The sequence below is a fragment of the Lissotriton helveticus genome, chromosome 11 (assembly GCF_964261635.1).
Source record: "Lissotriton helveticus chromosome 11, aLisHel1.1, whole genome shotgun sequence".
Lineage (NCBI taxonomy): Eukaryota > Metazoa > Chordata > Amphibia > Caudata > Salamandridae > Lissotriton > Lissotriton helveticus.
Window position 1 is genome coordinate 814,175,121 of NC_136072.1, and position 17,946 is coordinate 814,193,066.

Here is a 17,946-nt window from a genome sequence, read left to right on the forward strand (position 1 = left end):
AAATCTCTCCTTGAAAACACTGTGGGTATCATAACCCAGACGCTGGTGTCAACGCATTTCAAACACCGTGGTGGTTATGGGGTTTTCATCAGGACCTGGACGTGGTCGTGTCTTCAATGCCTTGTTCTTGTCCTTGGTGGAAATTTCGTAAGAAAACAGGTGCAGGGCCCAAACTTATCAAATTCCTGTGTCTTTTTGTGCGATTCTGGTCTGTTCAATGCTCACTTATGAGCCTCGATGTGTAGATTCGGCTTGAAAGTCTTTCCAGCCCCAGATCTCTTGTTGGATGTCTTCTCATCTAGCATCTGGGATAGGATACCCGCAGTGTTTTCCAGGAGAGCTGCTGTGCTGCCTAAAGGAATCAACTGGACTGCTTTTCTGGAAAGCCTGCTTTTCTGCTTGTTGCCCTGCTGCCTGCTGCTCTCTCACTTTGTTGAAGGATAGCTGGACTCTGCCTTCTGCCAAAACGAACTCCAAGGGCTTGCTGCTTGCCCCCTGTTCTTTTGAAGTTTCAGGGCCATTAAAGACTTCACCTGACTATTGATGCCGTGGCACTCAGCCACTCGTAGGTCCAGCAGCTGTACAGTTGCTAAAGACCAGTGTTTGCTGGATCGCCAGTGTGTTCTGGGAAAAGAACGAGTGCTTCACTTGTTACAGATCGAGCGCCCGTTTTTGCAAACGAAGATGCTGCCCCGAGGAAGCGTTTTCAATGCAGCCCGCTTGGCTGTCTTGACCAAGATTGAGCACTCTGTTTTGTAAGGACAGACCGTCATGTTTCTGCAACAGATGCCAAAGTGCCAGGGAGCCCTTTCAGAGTGCCCCGCTGGGTTGCGTTGCATCAGCTTACCCCGCTCAGAACAGATTTTGTGCACGGACATGGCCCCGCTGTATCAGAGGAAGATACTATGAGCGATGACACCCAGGAGGTCTCTGCAACCGACCTGTGCGACATCGAAGGTGGCTAGTTCGAAAACAAATAAACCAGTCTAGAGGGGCATGCCATAAACCTACACACCACAGATTTTTTGGAGTATGGCTTGCGCACTTCAATATTAAGAAAGTTTATTTGTCTTTTTCTAGCTATATCATAAGGAACCTAAAACAACCTAATGTGTATCCTGCACTGTTTTAACTTTGTATGCCTTTTTTTTAAAAACTGTTTTTATTGAGAACAAATGATGCATCGGTGTAAGGCATAATACAATCATCTTTGGCATGGCAATACAAAACATCTACATTGATTCACCACATACACTGTATCAGCAGTATACATACTCGCGGTCAGCAAGGCTACCCCTTCATCTATAGCTGCAGCAGTACCACAGAGTAAGAAAGCCTGATCAGGCAGACCACTGGTTCGCTCAGAATAACATTGTATTATTGGCTGCCCAGGAGGGAGGTTTCACAAGTCTCTCCTAATCTGGCCATCAAGGTTTGCCTCTCCCTTTTCAGTTCCACCGTAGGAGAGATGCATATGTTCCCCCTCTATTTGTTCCTCTTACCCCACTTATAATCCAATTTTTGTGGGCATCAGCTTCCCTTGAACGCTGCCTTTTCGGCAATCATGGCACAGTCCATGTCCTTCGCCCATTCCCTAAGGCATGGAGTCATGTCCGTCCCCCATTTCTGGGCGATATTGCATTTGGCGATGATTCACCCTATTGAGGCCCATGACTGCTCCGCCTGTGAGAGGTCTGTAGCCTCCCAGATATTGAAGAGGCAGAGTTTGGGGGAGGGATGAATGGATTTGTCACAAGTCCTGGCGAGTTGGCGGGTGACTTCTTCCCAATACCGTTGTATGTGAGGGCAGTCCCAGAGGATATGTGTAAATGTGCCGGTCTGGTTACAGTGTCGGAGGCAGAGTGGATCAGGTCTCCTACCCAGCCCAAACAATAATTTGGCATCAAAATAGACCCGGTGAAGAACTTTGAGTTGGACAAGCAGTAGTCGCATAGGGATCGCCACCTCTCGGGGAGACGGGAGTACCTCTCTCCACTCCTCATCATCTATATCCCCCAAAACAGTCTCCCAGCGCGACCGCAGTTTCAGCATTGGGTCAGTACGATTATTTACTAGTTTTTTATATGTGAGGGAAATAGCTTTGTGGTCCATTGGGTCCAGCAGCAGTCGGTCCTCCAACGGGGAGGGATCTGGAAGAGGGGTATCTCTTGGGAAGGCCGAATCCATGGCATGGCTAATTTGGAGGTAGCGAAAAGTCTCAGAAGAGGCAAAGTGATACTTAGTTTGAAGATCCTGAAATGTGGCTTTCTTCCCCTTCACACACCTGTCACCCACCGAGGAGATGCCAATCATGTCCCATTTGTCGAACCCTGGACAGGTGCGGAGGCGACTCAATTTATCGGGTTCCCAGAAAGGAGTTGCCTTAGTCAGGCGGTTATGCCACCCCAGCTTCAGCTGGAGTCCATGCCACACTTCTACCATTCGAGCCGTGGGGCCAGTCAGTTGCAGCTTCCGATGGTTAGAATACAATGCCCTATTATAGCCCCCCTTCCCATGAGCCAGTGGTCTGTTCAGAAACTAGGATCATCATGCGGGCCAAACACCCATCTATTAATGGCCGTCAACTGTGAAGCCTGATAGTAAAGACGCATATCTGGCAGCCCTATACCCCCATCATACCAACCCACGGTAAGTTTATTGGTGGCCATCCACAGAGGTCAGTCTTCCCACAGCAACACCCGCACTATTTCTTCAATCTGTGAGAAGTATGAATCAGAAACAGGGTTGGGAGCGTTTTGCAGTACGTATAGAAAGCGCGGGAGGGCGAGCATTTTAAACAGGGATGCTCTTCACAAGAGAGTGAGGGGCAGCGATCTCCAATGCCTAACATCCGACCTTAGGCACTGAAGGGGAACCTGCAGTTTCCGCTCGGAGAAGAGATTAGCGTCGGCGGTAAAAAAAAATACCCAGGTAGCGTAACCCTTGTCTCGCTACTGGATTGTCATATCCCGCGGACTGGCTGGCGGCTCACCCCATAATGCATACATCTGGGATGTGGACCAGTTTATCTGATACCCCGAATGCGCGCCAAATATATGGAAGATGTGTAACACCTGTCGCAGCGAACGTGCTGGAGAGGCTAAATAGAGCAAGATATTGTCTGCGTAAAGCGATATTCGGTCCTCATGGTCACATGTCCATTTCATACCCGGGTCTCCCCTGATCCAGACGGCGAGTGGCTTCAGTACCATGGCAAATAGGAGTGGAGACAGCGGGCATCCCTGCCTACTTTTATGCCTTTTTAATGTTGTAACTTGAAAGGTCTTGATTGGATTTTTCTCGTTTTGGTCTCGTTTTGTTGACAATAAAATAAACTATTTTTATTAACCTATGTGGAGTATTCTTGTGGTGTATTCATTGTGTTACTGTGTGTTGTACAAATACTTTACATATTGGCTCTTTAGATAAACCTGACTGCTCTGTGCCAACCTACCATAGCGCGAGCACAGCCTATCTTTTAGTGTGTACCAGCTTACCCCAACTAGAGTGGAGATCCCTGCCTGGCCCGAGTGCATACATCAGCCAACCAAGAAGCCCAATTCTAACACTGAACTGTTTTGGTTTTCTTGAATGTCTTTAGAAGGCACTTCCACCTTTTAAAGGGTATACCGCTAACCACCAGTCTTTTCATTATGAAGACTGTAAGTAGGAGGTCTGTGGTGATGGAGATTTGTGGTGAAGGCTCTATTTCTGAAGGAAACTATATACAGAAAAAGTCCACTTGCTGAATTTTTCTTCACCGCAAGAATATTACAGTGGAAAACATTCTGCTGGATACTGACTTTAGATATTTACAGTTTCCTCCAGAAATTGAACGATTTACAGTTACCACCAAACACTAAATCAGACCCTAATGGTGCAGAAAGCAGGCAGTTCTGAAAAAGGCTTTCAGGTATAATGGGTACAAATGCCAATGAGTTGTTGCGTGAGGATACTTTGAGCCGCTGTAGAGCTTGCAGTGCTGGTTACATCTGATCTCTTGGTGTTATTTCGACAATATGTCTGGCTACATTGTCTTGAATTATGCAATGGTCTTAGCCAGTTTGGTGCAAGTGTTTTATATAACTGGATATAGCAATAAACAGTTGGAATTTGTAACGTGGCTTAAGAAAGGTAAAAAAGCAGTCCCATTTTTTTTTACTGCTTTGACGGCTGCTACTAGAGACAACCCCCACTACCGAGATCTCTCTTATAATCCACTCCACACTCAACTAACATTTCCTCAGGCTTAGGAGGTATGTTGGTGTCTTATAAGAATTCAATCCCTAATTGTACCTAGACATGTGTGGACTATCTCTAGCTGCCCTCTCCTGCTGCACTGCTAGGTGGGTGTCATTGGGGTATATCTGGAAATTAACTCCAAAGTGTTTGATTACCTTAGACAGCGAGTTGAGGCCAGGCTTTAACAAGACACAAGTGTGGAGCACTAAGTATCCAGCTAGTTTGGATCAATCATGGGGGCCTGCATGAAATGATGTATTGCTGGTGTGGAAGTCCATCTGGGAGAGGCAAACCAGTCTTCTGGACTACCAGTAACCCTCACCATGCACAGGCATATTTTAATAGCAATTGGTGGTCAACTGTGATGGGTACAGGTATTTTTGTTGCGCCTTACTCCGTGCTTTTTGCTGCTGCTGAAGAAGGGCAGACTGTTTCTAGAAAAGGAGTAAGGGCCTGGCGGGTGATATTTAGTTGATGCTATTCTAGGAGGTTCTGCTTCATCACTGTTCTCTCTATACTTTTGACAAGCAAGAGAAGGCTTCATTTGTCACATGTTGGTGGGTCATTAGGGGCCAGGATAAGTTGCTGGTGAGTAGGAGTAATATTAAATGTTTTAATATGTGGGACGCTTGCTCCTTCCTCAAAGGATGTACTAACTATCCCAGTTATGAATGGAGAAAGAATTTGGGCTAGACATCTTGTAATTTTAGCTAGGGATACATACGTTTTGCAAGGATGTTACATACCACAGTTTAGTTACCACCTATATAGGTCAAGAGAACATTCAAAATTTCACTGACCAGGCGAACTTTAATCTTGTCACATCGAGTAAGATACTGTCAAAATAGTTTTAGAAGGATGACTGAATGCCTTCCCTACCCAATGTGCCATGAGTGATTAATGATTTGACACGATCTGTTTCATGTGTAGTTCTAAGCTCTCTCGATTAAAGAAGAGTGCTGATGATCTATGTTAAGTAATGAGTGTCATGCTTTTAATGCAGCCTCTTCCAAGGGATGAAGGCAACTCATTACATGTTCTTCGCCGGGCTATTGATTTATGACTTCTCTCTAGGTCTAGTGGCAACAATAAGTTAACAATGACAGGTCGTTTTCTCAATGGCCGGTAGAAAGCAAATACTTGTGATTCTCATGAATTCTCTTTTATTGTTTTATCATAATAAGAGACATTCTGCTTCTCATATATGTACACAATTATTCAAGTGGATCATTCCTTTTAACCCGTAGGGGTAATTCCCCCGCTGTGCTGGGGGGGCGCGCACAGCACCCCAGTGCTCGTGACGAGCTCAGCTCGTCATGAGCCACGGTGGACGTGTGCTCATGACGAGCCGAGCTCGTCACGGCCACACCCGTTTTTTCAGAACGTTCAGCACAGCGGGGGAATTAGCCCCGCTGACGAGCTCAGCTCGTCATGAGCACATGGCCACCGTGGCTCATAATGAGCTGAGGTCGTCATGAGCATGGGAGGGGTTAAACAGACAGAGCTGAAGACGTTTTTGCCTTTTTTGCGTTTGGTCTGGTTTTTGCAACATTTCAAGATGAAAACTAAAGTGGCAGTTTGCTTGAAATAAATTAAATCAACAAATGCAATAGTACAACACAGACTTGCCATTTTTTGAAGAACCACTTCGGTTTTTCACATATTTTGGATTAATAACGTTTTTTTACATCTAAAAAACGCTATTCCACTGAATTTCATGCGTGCTGTTTTCGTGAGTCGTACTGAAGTCCCGAAACCGTGCTCTGCAGACCAAGCTTGCCTATCCCACTGAAGAGGTACAGCACGCAGTGCAGCAATGCAAGCTTCCCTCCTGACGCAGAACTACTGCAGCATTGGCAACAATGTGCAAGCTTCCCTTGCCAACGGAAAATAGGAATAGCCGAGGCAACAACGGCACATGCTCGCAGAACGAGCGCAGCATTGGCAACTGAAGTGCAAGCTTCCCTAGCCAACGGAAAATAGGGAAAGCTGAGGCAGCAACGGTGCATGCGTCCATCATAAAGAAAACAGGTACGAAAGTTCCAGAAGCAATGCAAGCTTCCATCACATAGAAAACAGATACAAAAGTGCCAGAAGCAATGCAAGCTTCCATCATAAAGAAAACAGGGACGAAAGTGCCAGAAGCAATGCAAGCTTCCATCACGCAGAAAACAGATACAAATGTGCCAGAAGCAATGCAAGCTTCCATCACACGGGAAACAGGTACGAAAGTGCCAGAAGCAGTGCAAGCTTCCATCACACGGAAAACAGGTACAAAAGTGCCAGAAGCAATGCAAGCTTCCATCACACAGAAAACCGGTACGAAAGTGCCAGAAGCAGTGCAAGCTTCCATCACACGGAAAACAGGTACAAAAGTGCCAGAAGCAATGCAAGCTTCCATCACACAGAAAACAGGTACGTAAATGCCAGAAGCAATGGAAGCTTCCATCACACAGAAAAACAGATACAAAAGTGCCAGAAGCAATGCAAGCTTCCATCTCACAGAAAACAGGTACGAAAGTGCCAGAAGCAATTCAAGCTTCCATCGCACAGAAAACAGATACAAAAGTGCCAGAAGCAGTGCAAGCTTCCATCACACAGAAAACAGGTATGGAACTGCCAGCCTTTACTCACATTCATTGACCAAATAACGCACGGGTAGCAAACGCATTTACAAATACACCTAGCACGCGCTGCAAATGAGGCAGCAACGCAGGTTTCTTTCACGTGCGAAAGAGGTACAACACAGAGAGCAGCAGTGCACAGGGTATAGCAAAGTTAGCAGTGGAACAAGTGCCCCTCACAAACAGAACAAGTACAGCACAGAGAGCAACAGTGCAAACATCACTCATTCCCAAAACAGGCAGAGTATAGCCAGTAGCATTGTAAGTTGTTCTCTTGTATAGAATAGGCAAAAGCAAGGGCAGCAGAAGTGCAAGCTTGCACCACACACTAAACGTGTACAAAGCAGGCTGAAGCAGTGCAAGCTTTCCACTCCTACGGACCAGGCACAACAAGGACAACAGCAGTTCATGTACCAGACAGGCGCACCACCATCAGCAGCAGAGCAAGTCTGCCTTATCTACAGATCAGACACGACACAGGCGACAGTAGTGTAATCTTTGCACACATATAGATTATGCAAAGCATAGGCAGCAGCAGTGCAGGCTTGCCACACAAACAGAACACACACAACATAAGAAGAGGCAGTGAAAGTTTTTCTCACATGCAGAACAGGCACAGCACGGGCAGCAGCAGTGAAGGCTTGCCACACACACACACACACACACACACACACACACTCACAACATAGGCGGCAGTGCAGGCTTCTATCATATTCAGTGATAACTTATCTATGAGTGCTGGGGCATTCAGTCATTGCTGATCAGTATCTGCGGTGGGCTCTGTGGTTCTCGACTGGTCCCCCTGTGCAGCAGATACGAATGCACTTCAGTCTGATAACTAAGAACTGCCTTTGAAAAGTTTTCAAAGCTTAGACAACCCAACTACAATTGCTAGAGATAAACCTAAACACAAAGTTACATCTACCACTGATTACAACAAATAAGAGGCACAACATTCTGTCCTTGGAATACTCCAAGTACTGAGCAGGACATATCATTGTCACCATAGTCCTCTGTCTGCGTCCAAGTCTCAGTTACTCCAGTAGAGCCGGGCTCAAAGGAGGTAGCTGATTGGGCGGGAGTCAGGGTTGCAGCGATCATGCCCAAAACTCAACAGTCCACAACTGAAAAGAGAACTGGATCCCTAACCACAAGTTCAGGGGTGTGTGGGTAGGCGCACACTAAACTACACAGGGTTTCTGGTCTTGGATGCCCAGATACAGACAAAATGAAATCCAGTAGTGAGTTTAAGGGGGAAGCAGACAAGGATAGGGAAGTAGTCTCTGTTGCAATGATTTTATATATGAATTTCTAGATTTAAATACTGGGCTGACCAAAATATGTGATTTATCGTTGTTAACTCCAGATATACATACCTTGAAGATATGTATATAGAGATATGTATACATACATACATACATAAGCAAGGTTTAGGGATACATAGATATAGAGATAAGTTGTGAATCTGTAAATATATACTTACATATATAAACTTACCTTGTCAATATTTTGAGCATCGATATTTGTGCTGCTATATTGCAGTAGCACAATATTTAATACTCAATATTCTGGTGCCATAGCCTTTAAACTGTCCAAAATTGTCATTCAGGGAGGCACTGGTGCTCACAGGGTGCTTTTCAAAGAGGTCCCTCAACTTTAGGGTCTTCTAGTTCCTTATTGGTTTCCAAGTGGGATGGTAACCCACAGGGTCCTGCGTCCTATGCTGGATTGACTGGCTCCCACCAATAAATGGAAGAGTTTTGTTTTAGGGTTAGAATCAAATCAGCAGGAACTATGTTCCTGTATCTCGAGAACCATACATTGCAGTACGAAGGTTCGAAGAGTTCCAACACACCTCTGTGACTGGAAAATGGGAGCTACAGGATCTCACAAACAAAGGCGCATTAAGGAAGGCTCGGAGAGGTAAGCCTTCACAGATGACATGAACTGGCGTCTGCTGGTCAGGAGTTTAAATCCAAGCAAGGAGGATTTCGCCTTTCATTCTCCCAAAGTCAATAAATTGAGTACCGTTAAATTGGGTAATGGGACCATCCTGATGATTGCTGGGGAGGCTCTTTTCACTGAATTGTCACCCAGACAGATCTCCTTCAACTGGGTCTATTAGCTGTCTTCCTGTTTTGAACAGCTTTTCACCTAGCAGGCAGGCCAGCACCTTGATTTCAACGTGGTGAACATATGGAGGACACTACCACTGCAGTGGGCTTGGTCGCAGATCCTGGGGCAACAGCAACTTTTAAGTCCAATTCCTGGGCAGATGTCTGTGCCAGTCGGTGCTCCTCAGATGTCCAGCCAAATTGTATCTAAAAAGGCTGGATGGGTGCCTTGTTCACCACTCATATTCCAGCCAACCAGTGCAGGGCACATCTTCCTTGGATCTCTTGCACTGGAGGGTGGGAGAATCACCTAAGGTTCAGCTGGGTGTGAATTGAAGAGACACAGAGAACACATCTTAGGGGTAGTCTCTCTTGTTGCTTGATAGGTCCCAGCATAAAACACGGAGTGGACGTGACGGTGTCCACAGGAGTGTATATCTTTGGGCAGACAAAGAACAGCTATCAAGAGTAGATCTAGACTATGATGGGCAGATCTAGAGTAAGGGGTGTCTGGTGATCTAAACAGGGAGGCTCCTCCAGAACTGACTACCTGGTTTTAGGTTTAAACCTATAATAACTGATAAACCCCACCGAAAGGAAAATATCCATCACAAGTGTAAACATATAAACACTGAAAATACACCTTCGCAACCACAAACTAAGTGTCATTCAAAGAAAGGAAAAGATAAGTGAAATAGTCTTTCAAGTTCTTCCTGAAGGGGCCAATACAATGTTAGTCTGTTATACAAAGCAGCAGCATGAAAGACTGGGCTAACTTTATTCTACTTGATTGTTGTGGTTTATGAATATCACTAACAGCTAGATTCATCATTGAAAAATTGGCTCGAAAAGGGCCAGATTCTGAGAATCTGGCCCTTTGCGAGCGCAATTTTTGCATTTGGGATTCATCATCCCAAATGCAAAAATCGCTAATTGCGAAATCGCAAAATTGCGAGGAATAGCATTTAAGGATTCTCTATTTGAGATTCCTTAAATGCAATTCATGAACCATTTTGGGATTGCGAATTCGCAATTTTTGGACGCTATTTACCGCGAAGTCTGACTTCGTGGTAAATAGCGAAAACTTAGAAAAAGGCACTTTAGTGCATTTTTCTAAGTTGTATGTTACACACACACGTCCTTTGGACATGTGTGTGCGCAACATCAGTCTACATTTTCATTTCAGGGGTGCTACAGGGTGTCCTTTGGACACCCCTGGCACCCTTGAAATAGCATCCTTATTTGCGATTAGCAAATTGCTAATCGCAAATAAGGAATGACTCCCCATTCATTCCTATGGGCCTTTAGGCCCATAGGAATGAATCGGGAGTTATTCCTTATTTGCGATTAGCAATTAGCTAATCGCAAATAAGCTGTAGGAATCACAATAAATATTGCGATTTCTACGAGAATCCCGTTTTGTGAGTCTGTAATAGCGATTCCTTAATAATCGCTATTACAGACTCGCAAAACATGCCGATGATGAATCTAGGTGTAAATACTGTTTATTCTTCCTTGTGCTTTTTTAAGGTTTATTGTCTTTGGTCTAAAGATGCAGTGTTTAGAAGCATGTTTAGGTCCATTTAGTAGAGAATCAGGAAATATCAAAATCATATTTGATATTTTGGCTACATTTGATTTCACTGATGGCAGTTTCATAAGAATCTTTCCCAATATGTACCATCACATTTGCCCACAGACAGCGAATGGGTGAAATACTTTGAAACATCAGCCCCCTTTTCTAGCGAGTCAGTGTTGATTGCAGGCGAATTGCCAAACACCTCAGGCTTTAAATATTCAATGCACGGTGTAGTCACAGGTATATGTGAAAAGAGTGTTGTCACCAAGCATCCGAGATAGTGGTACTTTGTGTGGCATCAAAGAAAGAGTCATCTTAACTGTGTCACTTAGCCGATGGTTCTCAGCCCCAGAGGCTGTGAATGCTATTATATCTATGTGGCAAATGTTTACGGAATTCTTGCTTAGTGATGATGCCAAAGGCAAGAAATGTGATGATCTTTGGTCACATATTGATAGTGATGTGAAAAAAGTACAGTCTACTGCATGCTCAGGTTTTTACCCGAAAGCATGACTGCTGTAGTGGACATAATCAAAGTACTAAAGACTTTAAACACCCATGACTACCAAGTGTTCAGCGTAATTGGTGTGGATATGAAACATGTACTTGAGAGTAGGCTTGGCGACACTTTTAGTGACTTTGGCACTGCAACATGCTCCATGTTTGAATTCTTGCCACTTCGTAAGCAAAAAAATGTTGAGGAGCAAGTCAGGAAATTTTATTTTACAGTCTATGGTAAATGGCTTACAAAGATGCATAGAAATGTCCCTTCACCAACCATGGCATTTGAAGTTAATGAAGCCTCACTGAGGTACTCTGCACAAGTTCTATATCCCTTCTGAACTTTTCCCAGACTTTGAAAAATACTGCCTAATTTCTGACTGATTCAATAACTGAGGGCTTCTGCGCCCAATTCAACACATATATTGCAGAACATGTTCCAGAGAATCACAATCTTCAGTTACACCAGTATTGCCATGGAAAGCTATGTCAATGGCCAGAGTTAGCAAACTGTGTACCGGCTATTTTGGCATTGCCTGTCTCAAGTGCCAATGTTCAGAGGGCCTTTTCACAAATAAACGTTTACATGGGAAGGAAAGAGCAAGCGTGCATGACCAAAGACTCACTAAAGAAGCATTGTATGGTGTACTCCAATAGGTTTGATTTGTAAAAATGTATTTGGACCTCATATACCCTGTACACACGCTGTCTATACACATGCACTATCAGTGCGGAAAGCAAGCAACAATTAAAAGCAAAACATTCTATAAACACCAAAAAAACACTGTTTCTACTGTTTTTAATGGCGTGAAAATGTGTAACCACTCAACCACTCTTTTTAAGGTATTCAAAACACTGAACCCCCCCCCCCACCCAGAATTTACAAAAAATAGAAACTGAAAACAGTAAAGCCTAATCATAACCTTTGTACAGTGCAGGGACTTTTGTGCCTGTATATTTAGAGCACTTACAGTACTGGACAGCAGCAGTGAGAGACGTCCTCACGTGCACAAAAGGTACAGTGCATACACTAGGCAGGCAAGATCCCTAAGAGGTGCAGCAGCAGCTCTTGAGATTAGGCCCATACCTGCACTGTGTCAGTGCTCCCACTTGATCACCGGCCTCAAAATCAGTAGTGGAAGCGTCCCTTACTTGCAGAAGAAAATTGAGTACAGGCGCTGATAATGCAAGTGTCCCTCAAATAAGTAACATGTACTGCTTGGGCTGCAGCAATGTATTCAACTTCACCCACACAGTACAGCTCTGAAGCAACCATGCGAGCTTCAGTCAGTCAAACCTACTATGTAAGAGGTAGCAGTCGGGCAAGAGGCAAGGACATATAGAACATGTAAGGCACATGCTTCACTCATACCTGGAACAAATACCACACAAGCAGAACAACGCAGAGAATAGCCTGAGCAGCAGCAGTGGGGGCTTTCGCCACACAAAGATATAGCACAGGAAATCACAAAACTTAACATAAACTCTGAACCAGCAACAATGGGAAGCAACAATGGGAAGCAGCAGTGCAAGCTTCACAAACAGAATAGGCGCAGCATGGGCAGTGGTAGAGCACACTTCACAACCTGAAAATGAACAAAATGGAAAGCAGAAGATCAAACTTCCCCCCAACAGAACAGGCAGGGTATGAACAGCAGCAGCGCAAGCTTCTCTCAGAAGTGGGGACAGGAAAACTGAAACCTTTACAAACAGACAGAACAGGTACAGTAAATTAAGCAGCACTTCAAGCATTCCCTCAGACAAACAGAATAGCAAGTGTCCATCTTACTCAAAAAGTAGGTATTGCATGGTCAGTCTTAATTTGAGCCGTTGGATTTCCTGTGCTGGGCATCAACACTTAATTGTCAATTCTGGCACTTATGACAGTCTGCTGCATGGTGGCACTGTCTGTCTAATTTAGAGACAAACACAACAGTTGTTTAATAATTCAATTCACATTAAAAAATGACTAATACCTGCTGCCCAAGCCATTCTTATTGCTTTGGGGCCTGGAAAAGTCTGAACTGTCACATTTGTAGGAGTATGATGATTAGTAGTTGTGTTGGTTCTGTCACTAGCAGTGTTGGCAGGATAAATGAGTGGTGCGAGCTGCAGTAGTCTACTGACGAGGGCCCTGGCACTTAAAAAAAAAACAATTAAGCCCTGCTGCAACTGTGAATTGTTTTAGGTCTCGCCTAGGCAGCGCTTGCACTGTCTCTTTGAGACATACTGTATTCAGGATATGGAGATAAAGCTCCACACACTTTCTGCCCATTTTGTTAATTGGCTCCTGTCCTTTGTATATGGTGGTTTTTCATTGGTAATTAGGCTTAGTATTACCTCTTTAGTACCGCCTTGTCTCTTCTTGTAACCTCCCATGAGGACACCCCATGTTACATGTGTTGTTACTCCCTAGGTTTTAATTACAGCCTCAATGAACTATTTTCTTAAATGTCTTCAGGCAGGACTCACACTTGGTCCTAAGCTAGGCTGGCAGTGGTTAATTCATTCACTAGAACATCTCACATTTATATGAGACAGTCTATAAATGTTCCTTCATCAGCTCCACACAGAGTACAACCTAATGCGAAATTAATGTAGCAATTCTTTTGTCACATTGCAAAGCTACTAATTGTATATATGGACATAGCTATTTGAATGTACTTGTAGTACTGTCTTGCATGCAATGCATTATAGGTAGGGTGGATTTACCATATCTTCTGCAGATTGCAGTACCATATGTGACCAAAAGGAGGTCACATTTTGTACTGAACCCTGCAACATGGCTAGGTAAAAAACATTGTCATTTATAATGCCAATAACTCCAACTTTGCAGTCATGCAGTGTGGTGTCTTGCTCACTAGGGACCTCTAGGAGCAGCTTGTGGTAATGCACTGAGACATGTAGTGCTGGTGCCTTGCTCACTAGGGACCTATAGGAGCAGCGTGGGGTACTGCACCAAGATGTGCAGTGATAGTGCCTTGCTCACAAGGGACCTCTGGGAGCAGCTTGTGACATTGCACCTAGACGTGCAGTGCTGGTGCCTTGCTCACTAAGGACCTCTGTGAGCAGTTTGCAGCACTACACCTAGACATGCAGTGCTGGTGCCTTCCTCACTAGGGACCTCTAGGAGCAGTTTGTGGTACTGCACTGAGACATACAATGGCTGGTTTCAGGCTCACTTTGCAAGCATTTGCCATGCACTAGGTCTCGCATTACCAGAAGTATGAACTTTTGGCGTTGTATGATTATTTGCAACGCCAATACCTCAAACTATCAGTAATGCGAAGCCTATTGCCTTGCAAATGCTTGTTTAGGCATCCAAGCAGCACAGCACATGTAGACCCAGGACATGCTTCAGCCACACCAGGAATAGGTACTGCACAGGCAGTACCAAAGAAAGCTCTACTCACAGTTAAAAACATAGTACAGAAAACAAAATTGCAAGCACCCATGCACAGTATAGTTTGAGTAGCAGCATTACATGCTCTACTACAAGAGGAGGTACTGTGGAAATTACAGAAGTTACCATTAGCATAAGCTGAAGCCATTTTGTTTGTGGCATCCATTTTACTTAGCCATGTGCTTCTTCCATTTTCACAGTTGCCTGCTTTTCTATTCTGTTTGAGTCATCAACTATAGTCAACTCTTTCAGTACTGAGCTAGAGCACTGCGCATGCTCAGAAAGGCCTGTAGCTGCTAGAATGCATCTGTCTTAGACTATAACTGTCAAGCTGTTTTAACTAGTGTAAGCAGAAATGTCTCCCCTCCCACTTTGTTGAGCAAGCAATATTTGTATGCCCATGTTAGTCAATAACTAATCTTGTATGTGTCAGTACTTCCCCTTTGAGTCTCCATGCTGACTATGCCACAAATGTGTATATAAGGCCTCTGGCCTCTGTATGCTATGGACTACCTCCTACCGTGGCCTGAGGGTACTGTATCGATGTAGTCCCACTCATGAGAGGTTAATAAAATCTATTCTTTGATGTTACAGCTTCCGTGCCAATCTCTTCTTTGTTGGTTTAAGAACCAGTGGACAGATAAGGGTGAACCGCTGCACCAGTGAGCCCCTAAAAAGGCTAATTTCCACAGTACAACATGGATAGCAGGAGCGCAAGCTTGCCTAACACACAGACCAGGCCCAAAAGACTACCATAGCAGGAGTAAACCTAGTCAGTCCACAGCAATGTAAGCATCAATCACACAGGCAACAGCAGGTGTGCAGCTGCCATTAGTGTAGCAGACACAGTGGCACCAGAGGTGAGAGGAGCTCATTGGACCGCAATAATGGCTGTCTTTTACTACCCAATAGATTGATATGGCAAGGAAGCAGCAGTCCTTAAGAGAATGCAAATCAAGGCATATAGAACAGTATTTGATTTACCGAGAACTTCCTCTCCTGCGCAGATTCGCCTAGAATTTGGTTTACTGCAGCAACGTCTAGCAAGAATGTATGCGACAATAAAACTATGATAGAAAATCCGGGCTAAACTGCCAAAATCCGCTTAATAGTGCCATTTGGGAAGCTTAAGAGTATAATTCACGATCAGCTTATCACATGTATTTGCAGTTATCAATAAAGTTAACGAAGGTGTCGGAGTTATGGAACCTGAATTTACCATTCACAACATTTCGACAACTAATAAATGAAGCAGCAAAAAGACACTCGTTAACGGAGGACAAAATTATATTCAGCAAGCGCTCTCATGCCTGGATGGTACTGCAATCTTATACGATTTTACAACCAGCGGCTTACTTGGACATAAAGTACTCCATACATCTAAAAAGGAAATTGCTAGCAATACGTCTTGGGGCACTACCGACTAAATGCTGATCAACCCCTCTGGAAATATAGTGGTCCGCCGTCATGTACACTATGTGGTGCTCCGAAGCAGGACTTTGTTCACCTGACCTGTATATGTCCCATTTTAAAGCTAAATCATCTTTTATTGTTAAAAAATCCTTTTAAAGATAGGGGCATACGCACCTGTAGATCTGCTATACTAAAGTGTCTTGATCCATATGACCCGCAACTTAACTGTCGACTGGTGAAAAAATCATTTTAAATGGTATTTTACTAAAGAGATGAAATCTCTGATATACTGTTTAATATTGTTTTATATATGTGTAACTGGTACTTCAGCGGACAACCAATAAGTCTAACATGTATATACATTGGTTCTAATACTGTCTTGAAATGATGTTATCAAAAGCTGTCAGATGAAGGATATTACACCAACATCTCTATTTAGGGTGGACGGTGTAAAGTCTTTTTTCTTCCTGTTTGTCACCACCAGCTTTTGGTGAGGAGCAGGAAAAAACTATAACAAGTCCTGCATCCTGGGAGAAAACTCCAAGGGAGTTGGGGTCATTGATTGTTTTAAAAACAAACTCCTGCTTTGGGAGTTTGTTTTAAAAAAATAAAAGAAGATACTAGGTTGGCGAACGGAGGTCAAAATAGACAGCAGCCGTCCAACAAACTTTTATACACTGAAAGGAACCACCCTGATTGCGGTTCCTTTCAATGTAAAGAATTGACTGTTGGGCGTTCAGGGTTGTAGTGCGACTGCCAAACTATAAATCAGACCCTCGGTCAAGCATACGTTTTATAGATTGTCATGCATTTGGGTTTTTTGCACAATTTATTTTATGAAAACTCATTGCACAATTTCTTACATAACGAGGATAAAATTGTCATTTATTTCGAGTTAGATGGTATGTATGATTCACACCATTAGGGACTTTGACATGCACATGGATACCACAGATGTTCTGGTTCGCTAGGTAACTGGCCTTCAGGGTAAGGCATTGTATTTCCAATGATTATTTCAAACTACAGTTAAAAACGCATGTTTAATCCGGCCATTAAACTTCTGAAAGTAAAAAGACAACCCATTTTTACATGTACTCAGTTTGTAATTCATGTTCAGTATGACTGGCGAGAAGGAAACCAGCAGAGTCATGCAACACGTATGCAGAGTTAATTGCCCATTCAATAAGTGGCCTCGAAAAAAAGATCATCAGATCAGTGCGCGCACAGTTAGTTTCACGGCTTAAAGCTACAACATTCCAGGCTGAGCTCCGTGTAGCTACTTTGCTACTTTCTAAAGTCTACAGCACGTATTGAGACCCCCTCCTAAGATGCCGAATAAATCTAGGGACAGCCGGAAACGAAGAAGCACCCACTCACCGTGCCCCCCAGCTCCGTGTCCTGGTCGTCGGTCAGGATCAGCACGATGTTTCGGAGCGTCGTCTGGGTTGCCCAGGTGAGCTGGCATGTTGTCAACAGAGCCAGGAGAACGCGCCCCCTCATCGTGCCCTGAAACGAATGAGTTTCCCGCTCCACAGGGTCTGTCAGTGCCCCCGCGCGCGCAGCTCCATGCGTCGGCCGCGTAGCTCCTGCTGCATGAAGTGCACCCCTGGAATCAGGAAGTGAGTAAACTTCACATTTTGCAAATTGTTTGACCGAAAGTCATATGACACCATGACGAAGCGGCCGCCTCCACCTGACTGCTCCGAGGGAGGCGGGGAGCCGGGGGCACGAACACCACTGAGGTAGGTCTCGAGGCTGTAATCACGCGTCTCGCTTGTTGAAGTCGAAGTGATAGAGGCTGAGATTGCGACACTGTACTGCTGTGCAAAGGGGTACAACGGTCGATAACATTGAAAAGCATTTTTTTGGTACTTGGCTAATAACTTTGCTGAAGTTTGACGAATCCGCATAAAACGTAACGCATTATTTCACTTGCATTCGATCCATGAAGGTTTGGGGCAGATTTGGTGTGAAGAGTTGCACTTGTCTTTCAGGGGTGGGGAGAGTGAAGAGGCGGGTGTCCATAAAAAGTGATTTTTCACAAGTGGGGTACCTTTTAAGGTCGAGTCT

General features: G+C 44.3%; 1 protein-coding gene across 2 annotated transcripts in view; it reads right to left on the minus strand.

Moving 5' to 3' along the window:
* LOC144792072 (uncharacterized) overlaps positions 1 to 17,542 on the minus strand; it is a 484,547-nt gene extending 467,005 nt beyond the window's left edge. For both annotated transcript variants that reach the window (XM_078666920.1, XM_078666919.1), the window contains exon 1: positions 17,254 to 17,542. In XM_078666920.1, coding sequence (XP_078523046.1) covers positions 17,254 to 17,376 — 123 coding nt within the window. In that variant the 5' untranslated portion in view covers positions 17,377 to 17,542. The remainder of the gene's footprint in view (positions 1 to 17,253) is intronic.
* Positions 17,543 to 17,946: the final 404 nt, after the last annotated feature.